This window comes from Boleophthalmus pectinirostris, unplaced genomic scaffold (genome assembly GCF_026225935.1).
Source record: "Boleophthalmus pectinirostris isolate CB_2022bp ecotype Guang Dong unplaced genomic scaffold, ASM2622593v1 HiC_scaffold_4, whole genome shotgun sequence".
NCBI lineage: Eukaryota > Metazoa > Chordata > Actinopteri > Gobiiformes > Gobiidae > Boleophthalmus > Boleophthalmus pectinirostris.
This window is the reverse complement of record NW_026571353.1, coordinates 24,893,740-24,910,020: the sequence shown is the minus strand read 5'-3', so window position 1 is coordinate 24,910,020 and position 16,281 is coordinate 24,893,740. Positions and strand designations below refer to the sequence as shown.

At 36.3% G+C, this 16,281-nt stretch overlaps 1 protein-coding gene across 1 annotated transcript; it reads right to left on the bottom strand.

Moving 5' to 3' along the window:
- Nucleotides 1-1,986: 1,986 nt before the first annotated feature.
- LOC110172117 (sperm flagellar protein 2) lies at nucleotides 1,987-16,281 on the bottom strand. Its single transcript, XM_055161947.1, has 37 exons — nucleotides 16,224-16,281; nucleotides 15,393-15,495; nucleotides 15,063-15,315; nucleotides 14,811-14,945; nucleotides 14,657-14,746; nucleotides 14,503-14,564; nucleotides 14,217-14,400; nucleotides 13,952-14,140; nucleotides 13,387-13,574; nucleotides 12,929-13,088; nucleotides 12,610-12,832; nucleotides 12,450-12,523; nucleotides 12,293-12,341; nucleotides 12,155-12,189; nucleotides 11,957-12,060; nucleotides 11,610-11,860; nucleotides 11,170-11,227; nucleotides 10,933-11,087; nucleotides 10,529-10,732; nucleotides 7,570-7,637; nucleotides 7,361-7,488; nucleotides 7,129-7,267; nucleotides 6,915-7,052; nucleotides 6,655-6,825; nucleotides 6,486-6,542; nucleotides 6,288-6,405; nucleotides 6,029-6,112; nucleotides 5,795-5,933; nucleotides 5,637-5,709; nucleotides 5,401-5,557; nucleotides 5,226-5,332; nucleotides 4,825-5,007; nucleotides 4,581-4,673; nucleotides 4,077-4,247; nucleotides 3,208-3,390; nucleotides 2,230-2,349; nucleotides 1,987-2,111 (listed from the first exon to the last, which is right to left on the bottom strand). Exons 1-37 carry the CDS (start codon nucleotides 16,279-16,281, stop codon nucleotides 2,061-2,063), a joined length of 4,755 nt encoding a protein of 1,584 aa, XP_055017922.1. The 3' UTR covers nucleotides 1,987-2,060.

Sequence of the window (16,281 nt, the reverse complement as noted above, 5' to 3'; positions counted from 1 at the left end):
CTTGAATATACTTTTCTCCTAAAGACCAAGTGCTTATCTGATAACTGTGTGGATGTCCTGTATAGGAAAAGCCTGCAAAATGTATATGCGAAATCAGGAGGTCTATTAATCGAAATGAAACATGTTTTTAATTTAAGGTTTATAAGTTACCTGTAAGAAGTGGGGTACCGAGCTGTAGAAGCATTCTCACATCGTGGCCATGTTGTTGAAGATTATGTGAAATCTCATCTAATAATAAATAATGGCTTCCTCCTGTTGTAAAGAGAAAAAAATAGCCCATCAAGAGACATTTGGTCAAGAGATGCAGGTATATCAATGACTAAAAACGGTTTCAAAAATATATATATACAAAATTAAGTTACTCACCAATTAAACAAACTGTTAAGATCTTGGCACACTGCAATCCCTGAAGAGTCAGTAAAATTGAACATGTCCAAAATACCACCGCCATCATACAGTACAAAAAGTATTTACTGAGCACTTAAAACTTAAATTACAAAATAAAAAAATGTCACTTGATATTATATTAGCAAATTGATGCACTGTTGTGATAGCTATTTCTATTAATTTCTCAAAGAGCTCCCTGGAGTTTCACAGCCAAATATTAGATGGAATCAACTAAAACAGAAATCCATAGAGTGTGTTCCTTATTTCTGGGTTCATGCGTTGACTCTGTGATGCCAGACAGAAGCACTGGGCTGAGAGGGAGGGAAAGAGAGAAGAGAGAGTTGGGGTTCATGGGGAGGGGGCTGCGTGGGCTTCAAAGAACAACGGAAATCCATAACACATTAATGAACAAAAATCAAGATTTTTTTGTGGCTGGTTTCTATTGTTTTGTTTTTTTTATTTGATATATTTTTCTAACCTAACCTTAAGCTCAGAATTATCTTCACTTTGTACATTTGTTAGTCTTCAACTTTAGGTTTTACGTTTAATGCTGGATGGAGCTCCGGAGGGACTGTCTGCTGCTCGACCAGGATTTAGAAGTTTGGTTATGGTTAAGGTAATGTTAAGGTAAAGGTCTTATGAGGTTTAGGAACAAGATTTAGTTTAAGGTTATGAAAATGGTTATGGGTTAGTTTAAAGAAAATGTTTTGGGTTAGTTAATGTGTTCGTAGCAGTAACTTAAAAAAATTAAAACAATTAGTCACCTACTTCTCACCTTATGTCATCTTACACCAGGAAATAAAATATAAAAAATATGTATATCTTCCTTTAATCATGGGTCTCAGCTTTCTGTAATTGGCTTTTCACCATTCAAAAGACATAGCATTTTGTTTTAATTCACCAGTTCCTATGGCAATGATCATAATTTTTCATCACTCTGAAACCCACAGATACACACATAAGAATTATATGTTCAAGAATATTAATGAATAGCAAAAACAGATATCTCCTGTTTTTAAAAATTGCCTTTTTGTTACTGTGTTCTGGAGTTATTAGCAATGACAGTCTATAGTAGATTTAAACAAGAATGAACAGAATAATATTTTGTTAACAGTGAAATAGATTTGGCTTTTGAAAATATGACTAAATAAGTAAACAACTAGCTTCCGATTATGACGCTTTTCTGTTTTTTGCAAATAAACTTTTCATTTGTTAATTACTTTTTCGTTATCAGTATCAGAGTGGCGTGTTTGGCAGACATCTCAAAGGCTCCGATGGGGTTATAAGTTCTTTGGCTGGCCGTTGCTGGCAAGTCAGGCTTGACATGTAGGTTATCCTGGACAATGCCCTCTTTGTGGCGGTGACCAGTGCCTCAGTGTCAGAGGGGTCATTAGAAAAGCAAGTCAGTCAGAAAAACTACTGGAGTGTATCCGCCAAAACCAGCGTCGATCATGGAGGTCGAATCTATAGCACAAATTGTTACTGTGGTCATTTTAATTATATTGAGGTTGTTACATAATTTTATCAAAGAATCCACACTCAAAACTAGTTGGCAACACCTCTTATTAATTAATTCAATCGGGGATACAGTCATAGGGAAGTTTATTTGATGTTTCTTTGTATACAGTATCTCGGAAGACATTCAATTTAGTTTTAAAAAAATATATGGATTTTTATTTTGACATGTAGCAATCTCCGCCATTGTTCAGCAACTGGTAAATGTTCTAAAAGTTGAACAAAAAAGGTTTGAAAGAGAAGGGACGGTGGGAAAACAAAGAGGACACTTGTTAAAACATTATAAATATGGATATGGCTAAAACTAAACATATTGTGAATACTTACCACGAGCTGGTGCTGTGTCGATGTCTCCATGAGGTGTTGTATGAGTGAATGTGTGGAGAGGACAGAGAAGGGGATCGACTCTTCCGCCCCGTACCCCAGTTCTTCATACACACTGACAAACTGCAAATAAATTTGAATAAATTGTGTTTTTTGTTTTTATAAATTGATGTAATGTCTCATTCACAAGCAATGACTGAACAAAAGATAAAAGGTAGTTGTGAACTTGAAAACGTGGAACAGAGCATTTTCAGCTTTGAAGATGTTTGCAACTATTATTTATTACCAACCTGTTCATTGTTTAAAAACTTTTTTTTTCCAGAAAGCTACAAATATACCTTGTTTCCACTAAAATTGTCAAAAAATAACTAGGAACAGTAGACAATGTTATTCAAACACCACATACACAGAGTTTAGTTGCAAAAAAGTGGGTTTTGTGTTCCGCTCAGTTTCATTTCCCTCTAGCGACTAGGTCAGGAATCGAAATATACAGCTTGCAAGAACCCCGAAGTTGTAGATCACGCACCGGCCAATCAGCGAAGAGCTGTGAAGCCGTGACATCAAACTCAAGCGCCTGTCTGAGTCCCTTTTGTGGTACCGTACAACAGTAAACAAAGCGGTCGAGATGGACGAAGCCATACATTCAAAGATTTAAAGACGGAACAAAGAGAATGTTTGGTGAATTTTATCAAGGGGAAAGATGTTATTGTCCTTCTTCCTATGGGATTTGGGAAAAGCTTAATATATCAGTTAGCCCCGTTAGCGGTGCATTACATACGTCACGACCAAATAGCAGCGACTGGTTAAATTAAAAAAGTACCTGCCTACTGTCGAGCGAACGAATCCTAATGCTGCAAGGTCAGATGGTTTCAGTGAAACCGGCTGATGAATCAGGCTACTTTAAAACCTGGTCCATATGACTATCTTTGCTTTAGAACCTGTGTTATTATGAAGTATTTAAGTACGGAAGTATTGCTATACCTTTGCATACTCAGTCTGGCTGTCTGTGATGATGCTGCTGTGGCCCATGACTGTGAGAAGAGCAGATATAGACACTTTCTGGTTTCCCAATAAAGTGTTTGATGAGTGATTTTCAGAGAGGCTGTAATCTACATCCAGGTCTATGGGGCTGAACTCTGGAACTTCATCTAAACTGGGCATTGACTGAAACAGAAGAAAATCAGACTCACATTAATCAAACAGGTCAAGCTTTGTCACTTAAGAGACTTATATAAGTATAGAGTGTGGAAAAAATACTGGTGAAAATAAATCACAATACTGCAATAGGTAAGCTGATTTGTGCTATGCCCCTCCCATAACATTACAGTCACAAGCTAGTTTTAGTCACTCTCACCTTTTTTTGTTGAAAATCAAACTCCTAAACAGGACCATGAATGCTCACTGCAAATTTCTCTGACCTGGCCAAGATTTTAAAACTTATATCAGTTTTTTCATCTTGTTTTCAGTTTTATTATCTACTTACTAGTTCTGAGACTGCTTAATTCTAGGCTAGAGGTAGTTTATTTTAATTTCATTTTCTCATAGATTTAAGTGTTCATGTCTTAAATTTTGGTCAAGCTTTTTTGCAGTGCTCGTTTTAACCACAAACTGAAAATGTTGAAATGTTGAATTAAATCCATTTTGTTCTCAGACTACCTTAAAACATTTTTGGCAGTGTTTGCTTATGGTAACATCGTAACAGCAGATACATTCCGTGATAGTAATACGTGTAGAAAAATACCATTGCAAAGTATCAATTACAGTACTACAGTGTACAGTGTAGAGTCAAAGACCAATCAGAAGCCCTCTATTAAATTATACCTTTGATAGTCAGCTGATATATTTTGTACCTTGACAAGCTGTGTTGTTGATGACTGTTTGAGATGCTGTCCTATGACCACACTGAGCGCTCTGACGAAGCCCTGTTTGGGGTTTGGATCAGCAGAAAAATACAGGAGCATGGAAGTGTAGTTGAGACGCGGTGGACTGGAGGAGTGGTCCGCAAACATCCGGAAGAAGAACTGTAAAATGTAAGAGAATTTAGATAATGTATTCTTTATTTATGCATGCATTTAAGTTTAACATTGTCTCACAGAACGCATATATACACTTTAATTATCCCTTGGTATAACATTGTCTAATTGTGGCATAATTCTTCCTATTCTCTCTACTCATTAAGTTCAAATGCATGTATAGTGTTGACTGTTCAGTTGTCTCTGAGACAGAATCTTCATGGTAAATAAACTTAACCAATTGTACATTATAGTTAAAATAGCCCCCATAGTCACATAATAATTCAAAAGATACTTTGATAAGACAGAAAGTTTGTGAAATTGTAGTTATTAATAGCATACCTGAAATAGGTTAGAGAAGCGATTATAAGGTAGTGGCTTAGAAAGGTCGTCTGGTGTCTCCATAACAGTCTCTTTACGAAACCACATCTGGGTCTGATAATTAGAAAAACAAAGTGTAAAATTAAAATGAAAAGAAAGTATTACATTTTTTGAACATGTCATATTTTCATTAAGAATATTTCATGTATCAGAAGAGGTTAGTGTGGTAACTGTTTCTTGCACTACTTGATTAGAAAATACCAACCTGTAGAAACTGTCGCTCACTAATATATCCTTTGTTTTTAGTATCTGCTGCTTTAAACTCTCTCAAGGCGTCCAGCAGCTGTGTTACCGACGGCGACGGCCATGGGAGGGCACAGCCGAGCATAAACCTCCGCCAATCCACAAGGTCATGTTTATCTTTAAGAGAAGCCACTATCTCCACCAGCTGGGCAAAGAAAGTATGTCAGTATTTGCTTGTAAAATGAACATACTGCTCAAATCATGAAACGTTCTGTTTCTAATTTCCAACACATTACACAATTATTGTGTGTTTACATTTTTAATACTGACGTGCTCAAATATCTATGATGACAATGTGCAATGTGTAGTACTACTTTATCGCACATTTGGTTAGGTAAATTTTACTAAATACTTTTACATTACCTGTGTTTCAGTCATTGTGACCCAGGTTTCTGGCAGGGTGTTTCTTCCCTTGTGTGCAGACATTACATCTTTAAGAAAAGTCAGAAATTCCAAACTGGACAGGAGTCCTAGAACATAAAAGGATACATTATAACATAAAGAATAGAACAGAATAGTAGGTAGTGGTAGTACCTACCACTAGGAGCTACATGTCTGAACTGTTGGCAAAGAGATTCTAGCTGAATGATAGACAGGGTGCTCTGTGAAGGTTTTTCAAAAGATGGAGGACGAGAAGGAGGAGATGGCAAAGCCACCATTTGGTAGTCGCCGTTAATACAGAAATGAGTACAATCCTGTCAAAGAAACAGAAACAAAGAAAAGCATGTTTAATAAAAATGTTTTGACTGGATTCTTAATTTAGATTTAACTCACCAAAACCAGCTCATTCAGCAGTTTAGCTCCAGATTCTATGTGATGACGCACCACTTCTGCGAGCTGCTCAATGCTAAAGTACATGTAAATGTTACTGAGTCATTCTGCTTAACCAACAACAATATTTTTTAAAATGTTGTAATATTTATGACAAAAACCTCTTTATTTCATTCTGAAAATTGTCATTCAGCCACTTTTCCATACAGCTGAAAGCCTCTCCTGCGCTCTGTTGAATAAAATTTACCAAGTTTAATCCATGACTTTTCACCTGGGCAAACCGTACCTTTGCAGTTTCCTCTGGAGAAAATATGAACAAAAATAATATCAAACCAAACATTAACTCAGGAATCTCCTTTTAAATAGTAAGAACATAAATGTGTGAGAGTTCATACCCTCATGAGTCAGTGCTGCTGCATATTCTGTGGGTTTGACTTCAGGAGGTTCAGGGCTTGATGCTGGAGGTGGAGATGGATCACCTTACAAATTAAAAAAGAGACAGATTGATGTTGAAATAATTTACATTTACTTAAATATAATTTTTTTTGTACACTGCTCATACAAAAACAAGTGGTCCAAAACCAGTTTTTTTCAGTTGAACTCACTCATAATATATGGAGGTCTCAAAATTTGTACCAGTTAAACCTTTTATACCTTTCTTTTTCTTCGCAGACTGAGCTTTTTTGCTGCTTTTGTCCACACCTGGAGGCTTCTCCTGTGCTTTGTCAGTCGGCTTTGTCTCTACCTCCCTCTGGTGGGCTGCTGCTGGCAACTACAACGCAAAGAAAGTTTTCTATAGCACACAATCTCTTCAAACAATCAACAAACAATCTCTTTTCTTCTAGTACTTACCAGACTATTAACAGCTGTGACTGCATCTTCATAATCATCTAGAAGTTTCTTTTGGGGCTTAAATACAAAAAAAACCCCCAAACAATTAAACATATATGCATCTCATTTTAAAATCTAAAATAAGTACTAATGGCCTTAAAAAGTATTGTTTTTGCATGTGATATCATACCTGGTCATGTTCACCATGTTGGGACTGTGTCTCCAAAGCTTGTATGCTTGGAATGTCCAGTAGAGAAATTGTGGTTAGATTTGATGGCAGCTCCGCCAGTGGATTGTTAGTTACACTCAAATAATATGTTTTAAGAAGACAAAATGTGTCCTGAAACCGGTCCAACTCCACCTAAAATAACATAGATTAAAAATAAAAAATAATGATAATGATATAAACAAAATGAATATAATTATGTTGTGCTAAAACAATATGTGAACCTGCATAAGTATGGAGTGGTAATTGACCAGCAGAGCGGTGTGATCTGACAACCATCCATCCCCCATTATAGCAGCCCTTTCCTGTTCATTTTCTTCTTTACGTTTTTCACACATGTTCCTCAAATGTTCACAAAGTTCCTAAAAATAAACAGACAAAAGTGAATAATTAAAGTAAGAAATACATAAGATATGTCACTGTTTTAAATGCTGGTACATGAAGCCTGAGGTGCAGCTCTGCTTTTGTCTCCTCATCGCTTCTCATGTCGTCAGCCACACTGTTGAAATCCTTTTGCCACTGAGAAACTACTTCCTGTCTTAAGTCTGGTCGACCCAAATAATGTTTATACTCTTCTCTGCAAAGACAATAAAGTAATAAGTCTCAACAAAGAAGCAGAGACTACATATTTACCAAATGAAAAATAGATTTGAACAAGATCAGAGCTTACTTGATGTTGAAAAAGTGCTGGTTTATCATTATTCTTTCTAGGCGAAGCTCTTGTAAAACCGCCTTTATGTTGTTCACGTACATTTCACACACTTTCTTCCAATGAAGGTAGAGAGGCTCTGGAATTCCCTGTTATTTAAGATACCCCAAAAGCAGAGGTTTGAAAAAAAACAAATTCAGCATTAAAAATGTTTGCAAGTATTGTCTTACTGGTGGTAGTGGTTTATCAAAAAACTGTGAGCTGCTTTCATTGGTGAGTGAGGCCATTTTAGAGGATTCTGTTAAAGAATATTTACACGTTAATTGACAAATTGAAAAATGGCAACAGTAATAAACATAAATTAAGATGATCTAGATTTAAAATTACCCACACAAGTGTAGGGATGAGTAAAACTCATACAATGATAAATAATTAGCAAAATTGTTAAATTGTTCCATACAAATATTGCACAATATATTGCACATGAATTTGGTGAGCATTTGGAGGCACTTGGTCCTCAGACTCTCACAAACTTTACATCTGTATTCAAAGAACTGTCTACAACATGGACGTTGGATGTGTCAAAAGAAACCCCAAGAGTGAAAGACTGACTCTTGAGGTAAAAAGTTTCTGCAATATTAATATTTCATAATTAGCAGGACTGCCTCTATTGTGAACATTATTATGTTTATATAATGGAGAGAAGATCTTCTTTCAAACAGTCAGACATGCTCCTCTCATTTTTGGAGATGAGCATGCCTCAGTTCCATTCAAAACTTCTTGCATTTAAAAATCAACTTTAATCAAATAAATTACAATCATTGTGACCAACTGTTGAGGGCACAGAGATTTCTGGCTGTCAGTTGAATTTTGCAAAAATATTATTGTGTCGTATGACTTGTTTAAATTGTGTTGATTGTATGATGTGCATTGTTAAATTGAAATCAGATTTTGTTGTGGTTTTCATTATTTTACATTTGTAAAAGGGATTATGAACTAGAATGACCACAGCTTTTACACTGTATTTAGAGAAGAAAGAGTTACTATTGAATAGTGTAACATGAAGAACACTTTACACTATTTCTACTTCATTAAGTGTTAAAACAAAACAATATAGAGTTTAGGGCCCGACCGATATGGATTTTGTTGTGGCCGATATGAAACCGATAAAATGGGAGTTGGAGCTGCCGATAGCCGATATAATCACCGATATATTTAGTGATGTAAAAATTCACTGTAAATCTTGAATTGTTTAAAAAACTTAGATTTGGCTCTAGTGGATTTAAATTGGGTTTATTTAGGCAACATTTATTGTTATTCTGCCTCTTTGCTTCATATTTACAGACAGTAGGTCGACCTAATGGCATTTTTGCATCACATTCTAGACACTAGTGATGGGTATTCCAGTTCTTTTTGGCTAGGCTCTTTCGGCTCCCAAGCGGCTCTTTAGATAGTTTTGTTGCAAGCAGGACTAACCAAGGACTAAAGCAGGTCTAAAGCAGGACTACACCAAAACTGAACCAGGACTGAGTGTCGGGACTCGGTCTCTATCTCTCTCCCTCTCTCAAGCCCAAGATTATTCCTGGTTTATTTATTTTATGATGAACTACAGCCAAATATGCATGTTTTTTTCTATCCTATGCACACGCAGATTTCTGGAAGTTTCATTTTCAGCCGTTGCCCCTGTCAAACTACCACTAGTCTGCACACAATGTGAAGAGAAAAAAAGTGAGAGAAAGAGAGAGGGCGAGAGAAAGAGAAAACTCGCCTCCCAATAAGGAGCAGGCTCTTGTCGTTCGCTTCAGAGAGCCGACTCTAAGAGCCGTTTCGTTCGCGTTCGCGACCGACCCATCGCTACTAGCTAGTAAAGAAAGTAAGCTACCGCTATTAGCCTTTAGCCATAAATGCTGCATGCCGCGGTAATTAATTATATGCTTACATGTCAAAATTCACACCTCTATTCACAGCTCATTTACATATCAATGCAGCTCCGGTAACAAATATACGGCCAATGTAGTCAATTTACAATAGGCCAATAGAAAACAGCCTGTTTATGTGCGGGAGCAACTAACCAATAAACAAATAACCAAAACTAGCTTCAAATTTGACACATTTCCAACACTCACCGCTCACACAACTCCTCACATCACAAGTCTGTACTAATAAATGTCCTTTTAATCCAGAATCAAACTGATTGTCCGTAAAAAGAATATAATCACAGTGTTTGGATCTATGTCTGCGGGTGTAAACAAACACACGTGAGTGACGTCACTCTGGGGGTGTGTTCAGGGACAGTATGGACGCACACAGACAAATTACACCGCAGATTAATACTGATGCGGAGCCACATATTAGGACATTTATCTGTCTGTAAATTGGATTAAATTAACATAATGTAGAGCGTTTAAGATTTATAACAAGGTATAACATGACCATGTGAAATATTGGCCCCTATCAGCAGCCATATTGGCCGATAGCCGATATGCCCCCAGGTGCCCATATCGGCTGATAATATCATCCGGCCGATATATCGGTCGGGCTCTAATAGAGTTATTAGTTTTTCACTATACACTAGTGTAAAAAAAATAAAATCTTAATCAGTGTCAAATTCAATTAGTGTGGTTACATCACTTTACCAGTGTTGAGCCTTCTACACTTTGGAAAGTGTATGAAGTTATTGTAGACCCTATATGACATGGTAAAAGTGTTAAAATTAACAATATACGAGTTGAATTAACACTCTTGAATTTGCTGGGTATATATCTGAGCTATAACAAAAGAGTGGTTGGCTACTTTTCTGACTGCCTGGCTCCCAGAGCGAGCAGATTGTTTTTTTTTTTACTTTTTGACCTCAATTTTTAACATCACATCATGGGATTTTAACAAGCTAAGAAGTGCAGTTCAAAGGACATGAGTAAGGGACTGTTGGATTTTTTGAAATGAGCAGTTTGTTTTTCCTGTATCCATGGAGACCATGTAAATGACAGATTAATAAAGTATCTCTCTTTCTCTTTCTTTTGTATTTAAGTCAAAATGTTGCTTAGATAGATGTATAATTAGATCTAATTAACATAGTTTTGCAGTAACACATTTGATGAATTGTGATTATTATCATTTGTAGGCTACAAATGATAATAATCACAATTCAAAAAGATTTTGGCTACAAATTGTAGCCAAAATCTTGCATACCTTCTAAGTTGTCTGTGCTCATCTGAATATTCCAATTTTCTTCCTTTTCTGTACTGAGACTCATACTGGACTCTGTAGTTTCAGGTTTCAGATTCACTATTAATTCCTGATTTGAGGATTGGTCCAGAGAAGGTGTTTTAGACAAGCCCTTTGAGTCTGTTCCTCCATCTGACACCACAACATCAACAGGAAGAGTGGCAGCAACTGTGAAAAACCATTTATAACAGATTGGAAAAATATGGTGGATAAAAAGCAAAATGCCTAAATAGAAAGGAAATGGCAAAATATGTAGAATTATGTGTATATAACGCATAGGTCATGTGGATAGTTACCAATACAATCAAAAGCTATGAACCTACGCATGCAGGGATGTTAAAAAAAAACAACAAACAAACAAAAGTTACCTTCTGGATGAGGTCTTTTCACCTGCAGAAGAACGGACTCTACTTGATTAAAAAGCTCCTCTTCATCAACATTTGCATCAACACGAATCAAAATCTTTTGTTTTGTCCCAAACCAGTTTTCAAGGCTTGGCCAAGTTTCTTTAAAATCCGTAATCCTTGAGTTAAAAAGATATATACACATAAGTTATGTGAAGGGGAAAAAAAAATATATATATATATATTTTTTTTGATTGCTACCTGTGTGGGATCTGTGCCATGTATAAGTAATCAGGTGTAGAGTCTGTAGCAGCCACATCTGAGCCAGAGAAAAAGGTTTATGCATTTTGAAATTAATAAATAAATAAAAACTGTTAAAAAAAAAAAAAAAAAAAAGATTAAGTACATTAATAAATTAAGTTTAAGTCCTCCAATGGTTCTCAACATTACTTGTTTAATACAAAATCATAATTAATAAAATAAAGTAGTAAGAAGTAAGAAGTTGGTAAACAAACATTGTGAGTTACAATATCTGAATGAAGATAACATGGATTTTATTTTTTTTTTAATTAATAAGGAATAGCCTTAAAATTGTTTCTTTTCACAATAATCATAACTCTAAAAACTGACAATGTGACTTTCATACTTCTCCATATTATGCTAAAAATACTAAAAATGTGTTAATTTTAAACTGTACACACATGCTCGGTTGACTGCACGGCTGACAGCACAGTCATCGGAGACATCTAGGAACAGAGCCAGGTCAAGAGCCGGGGGCCGAGGTGGGGGGGTTTTAGGAGGGTCTGGATCTACAGCAAGGTTCATCTGACTGTCTATAACGGCACAGTCCTCTCTCTCTACATTCCCACCAAGAGCCTTCTCTAGGAAACGTGCCTGATCCATATTTAGAGGAAAGCCATCCAAAATCCAACCTGAATTAGCTGGAATATTCCTGGTAACCATAAAGAGAAATTTGTTTATAGTAGAAATGACATACTATTCTGTGCATTTAAAAAGACAATGAAAATAATAAAAAGAAAATACTTACTGTATGGCTGCTATTATGATCTTTACCAGCAACTCAAAGGGCAAACTATTTCCTTCCATCATTGCTTTTTCTGCTTCTCGTCCAAGCATAGCCAGTGTGGAAAGCTGGTACAGAAACAAAACACATTCTATATAATCTTTTATAGTGTCAAGCAGGATTTACTTATGAATAGTTGTGAATATGAACTAAAATATACACCTTGATACTGCTTATATCTTGTGGCAATTCCTCACCTAGTAAAAAGAAACACACAAAAGATGTATTTCAATTATAATGTCCAGTTTATGAAAGTTACCTCAAGATTTTTGTCGTTAAGGTAATGGTGCTTATTCTTACTATCTCTTGTGGGCTCTTTCTCACTGTTCAGCAGGTCTTGCTCTGTGACCTGTAACAGAAATAGTTGGTTGTAAGTTTGGTTGTTGTGTAGTACATTAAGAAAATCAAATATGTTTTAGCCAACTGCATTTAATTATGTCTATTCTGTTTTACATACCGTCTCACTAGTTTTGTATTCATTTAATGCTTTGCTAATCAGTTCTTGGACTGATAGTACATAGAAGCCATGAGCTGATGAAAAAAAGACATTGTAAACAAGAGGAGTGCTTAGTTTTAATACACAAGTTGTAAAGTGTGTTATTGTTTATCGTTCATACCCTGTGCAATCTTAGCCAGGCAGAAGGTTTTTCCAGAGCACAACTTGCCCAAAACACAGGCCTTGAGGCTGAAATATGGGAAAGGGGCTTCAGCTGGTTTTTCACATGGTGTATGGACCAGGTTCCTAAGTCGTGCGACCACATGTCCCAGAATGTGGTTATTGGTCGGAGGTAACTTTATCTCCCCTGCTTCTTCAGGCCATACCCATGCACCTGTCATGTTCTAACAAAACTGTTTATAAGCAAAAACATTCTTGGCTCTTGTCTCATATTGTAATGAAGGCACAGTAAAAGTCCACTGCAATCATGCATAACTCACAATATATTCATCATAGTCCAGGTTGTTGAGTATGTTGTGCTTCTTTAGCTCTACAGGATCTGTGTTGTCAGAGCTCTCGCCCACATTTGAAGGCTCATACAGAGGCAGGCCACTGAACAGCACTTCCTTCCATTCTTTTATTTGTTTCCCCGGGACTGGACTGAACGTGTGCCAAGAATGATGAAAAAAGCCAAAAATGATGAAAAAAGCCAAAACAGCACATTTAAATCCCAGTTTTGAAGTTTGGCTTCAGAAAACAATTTTTATAGAATTTATATTATATAGCCAAAAGTTCAAGTATCACTATCCAAGTAAAAATAGCCAGTTAACTGATAACACCCAGGCAGGGCACTCATAATCATTCCCCAATTTAAATTTCCTTGCAAGGGGAAAATATAGACCCAAGAGTGAAATAGAGATTATAATTACATTTGATAATACTGTATACTGTTACATACTTCCCATAAAGGAGATGGTACTCTCCAACCTTCGTGGCCAAATCCACTATCTGTTCCACTATTTCCTTGCAGCTCTCTGAATGCTTCTGGTACATGATCTGATCTCGATCAGCAGCCAGTCTTTTACAAAAGTCAAGGTCCCCTTTGATCTCTTCTGCACGGGCCATCTTTTCCTGTCCATCTAATACCTAGCACAGATTTTAATGAGAGATTACATATTTGATATGTTCAGTAATAAGGTATATAGAGAAAAGAAGATGAAAGATTGAAAATAAGTTATTTATTTTACAAATCACAGAATAAATAATAAAGTGCTTTTTTTTTTGTTGTTGGTGAAACTGAGATTTCACCAACAATACCACAGTCTGGACCTTACACAGGAGTTAACACTGAATCTATGTGTGAGCCATTTCTGTCTCACCTTAGCTACGACTGATATATTATAACATCTTTTCTGGTTTGTATGCATTCTCTACTGTTCACCTTCACATCAATAACATTTTGACAGATATGAGACAGATTGAAACAGAGAGGAGTATTGGTCTTCATTGTCAGTCTATCTCACCGCCTCCCTCTTCAGTGCTTCCTGGAAGTCCTTCTCTTTCCTCTGCAGGATTTGCTCCTCTCTGAATAAACGGTTATTGGTGATGACCTCCTTCTGCTTTCTGATTTGGTGAAGTTGTGCTACAAGGCGCTGCTCCTGCTTTGTTGGACGTGTAAACCGCTTCAGCAGATACTCTTCATGTTTTGTATTCTGTACAATTGCATTGATTAAAAAATACAGTATACTGGTTTGGTTTAAGAAATGCATATTGTATTTAAATCATTACCTGCTCCGCTTCCCGTACTTTTGTTTGCTCCATAAGGAATCTGTCAAGCCTTTTGTCCCTTTTCTCGCGATCATGTGCATCTTCTTTAAGTCTCTGTTTGATTTGCTGTATGTACACACTGTTTGGCACTGGTTTAGACACAACTCTTGGGCCCTCAGTAAACAAACTACACTCATCTGGATGCCTGTAAGTTACCAACACACAAAAATGTTCAATAATTCAAACAATACATTTTTTTTTTAAATTTTGAGTTGAAGGAGTACATAGCTCAAAGGTAATACCTAACCTTAAAGAAGAAGGCAGTTTTACTCTGTTGTTTTCAAACTGAGCGATTTCATTCTGAACATCCTGCAGAGAGAACAATGAGTTTAAAATAAGAATAAATAAATAATTTGTGGAAACGTTACTACTTATTACATGTGCCCACATGAGAGACAGACCTGTGCTAGTTTCTTTTGCCATTGCTGTTGCTTCCTTAGATTAAGTGATAACTGTGGAGGTTTTGGTGCTTGAACAATGGAAATCTGGAACTAGAACATAGACACAAAATAAATAACATTGTACTGATTTAAAAAGTCACTGATATGGCATTACCGGGTCATAATTCCTCTTTGACTTTTCCTCTTGCCTTACTAGCACCTTCTTTTGCTTAACATCAGTGCCCACAATAGATCTGCCCATCTGGTGGAATTTATCTTCATAAGGTTTTGAAATTTTTTGAAGGTTAACCTGTATTTCATGATGGTAAAAGAAGTATTTCATACAGTTTTAACAATATTTGACATTTTTCATCCTCATTTTAAGTCATTACAACAATTTTAACCTTACAGCGTATTGTTTTCTTACATTATGGTGGATGTCATGCTCTTTTCTGAGCAGACTGGCAGCAGCAGCAGATTGCACACCTTTTATGTCTGCTCCACTACTGTCTGCTTTCTTCTTTCTTTCCAGGGAAATATAAAGCTGTTGTACGAGGTGTGCAGCCACCCCATGCTTTTCCTGCATCAGTTCTTGGGCAGTGGTTGTACTGAATGAAATTCCCAGCAAATGGAGAGATGGTTCGAGTCGAGTAAAGTTGTTTAACATTGATATTGATCTCCTGGAACAAAATGTAATATAAGATTAAATACGCAAAGGGATAAATTTAACACAATCTTGAAAGACAACAGAACTTACTCTTTTTTCATGAACATGTGGAAATCACTTTGCAGCTGGTATTTATATAAGATTTCACCAAATAGATAGCCACTGGAAAAAGCCTTAGCAAAGGTTTTTGGCTCTGTAAAAACACACAAACATGTAATAGGCTTTTCTAACAATGAATCAAGATCAAAATGCAGCATAAGTAGTGCAAACAGTTTAAGAGGGGCAGAGCCAAAAAAAAAAAGTACTAAACAGTGTAAGGACAGTAGTTTTTAGTGAATTGAGAGATGTTCAATATTCACCATTTGTGTGACTCAGCAGTTGAAGGAGCTGACATTAAAACTATTGTTAAATAGTTATTACTACTAACGTTATGGCTAATGAATAGGCTAATAGTTAATAATATTTTTTATGCCTTAGCAAAAGGTGAAATCTTAAACAATAACAAAAATTAAAGACTCAGATTTTTAAAGCAGCCCCCACTATCTCTTTCACATGACGTTAGCTAACTACATTAGGGTGACCAGACGTCCCTATTTACCCAGGACAGTCCCAGTTTTGAGTCCTGTGTCCTCTGTCCCAGCAGATTTATCCAAAACCCGTGATTTGTCACAGTTTTATACAAAAAAAATGTCCTAGGTGTCCCTATTTTTGACCAACTTGATACCAACCAACAGCAAAGAGAGACATAAATTGCAATCGTTTCACAAATTTATTATTACCAACCACAAAAAAAAAAAAAAAAAAAAAAAAAAAAAAAAACGGTTCACCAGTAAATATCGCTGGCCTGTAAATTTCCCTGAATGCTAGCTAAAACAGTTCACCACCAACACCTCGACTAAACACACTTTACTTAAAACTTACCAACAACTTGAGACAGTCGCAGTTCTTCGTTCAGCCACCTGCACAACATGTCCGTCAT

Coding starts and splice junctions, on each gene's coding strand:
- LOC110172117 (XM_055161947.1), bottom strand. CDS start 16,281: ATGACGGACATGTTGTGCAGGTGGCTGAACGAAGAACTGCGACTGTCT. Junction 14,401..14,502: donor AAACTGCCTTCTTCTTTAAG/GTTAGGTATTAC, acceptor GGTAACTTACAG/GCATCCAGATGAGTGTAGTT. Junction 11,861..11,956: donor ATCATAATAGCAGCCATACA/GTAAGTATTTTC, acceptor TATGGTTACCAG/GAATATTCCAGCTAATTCAG.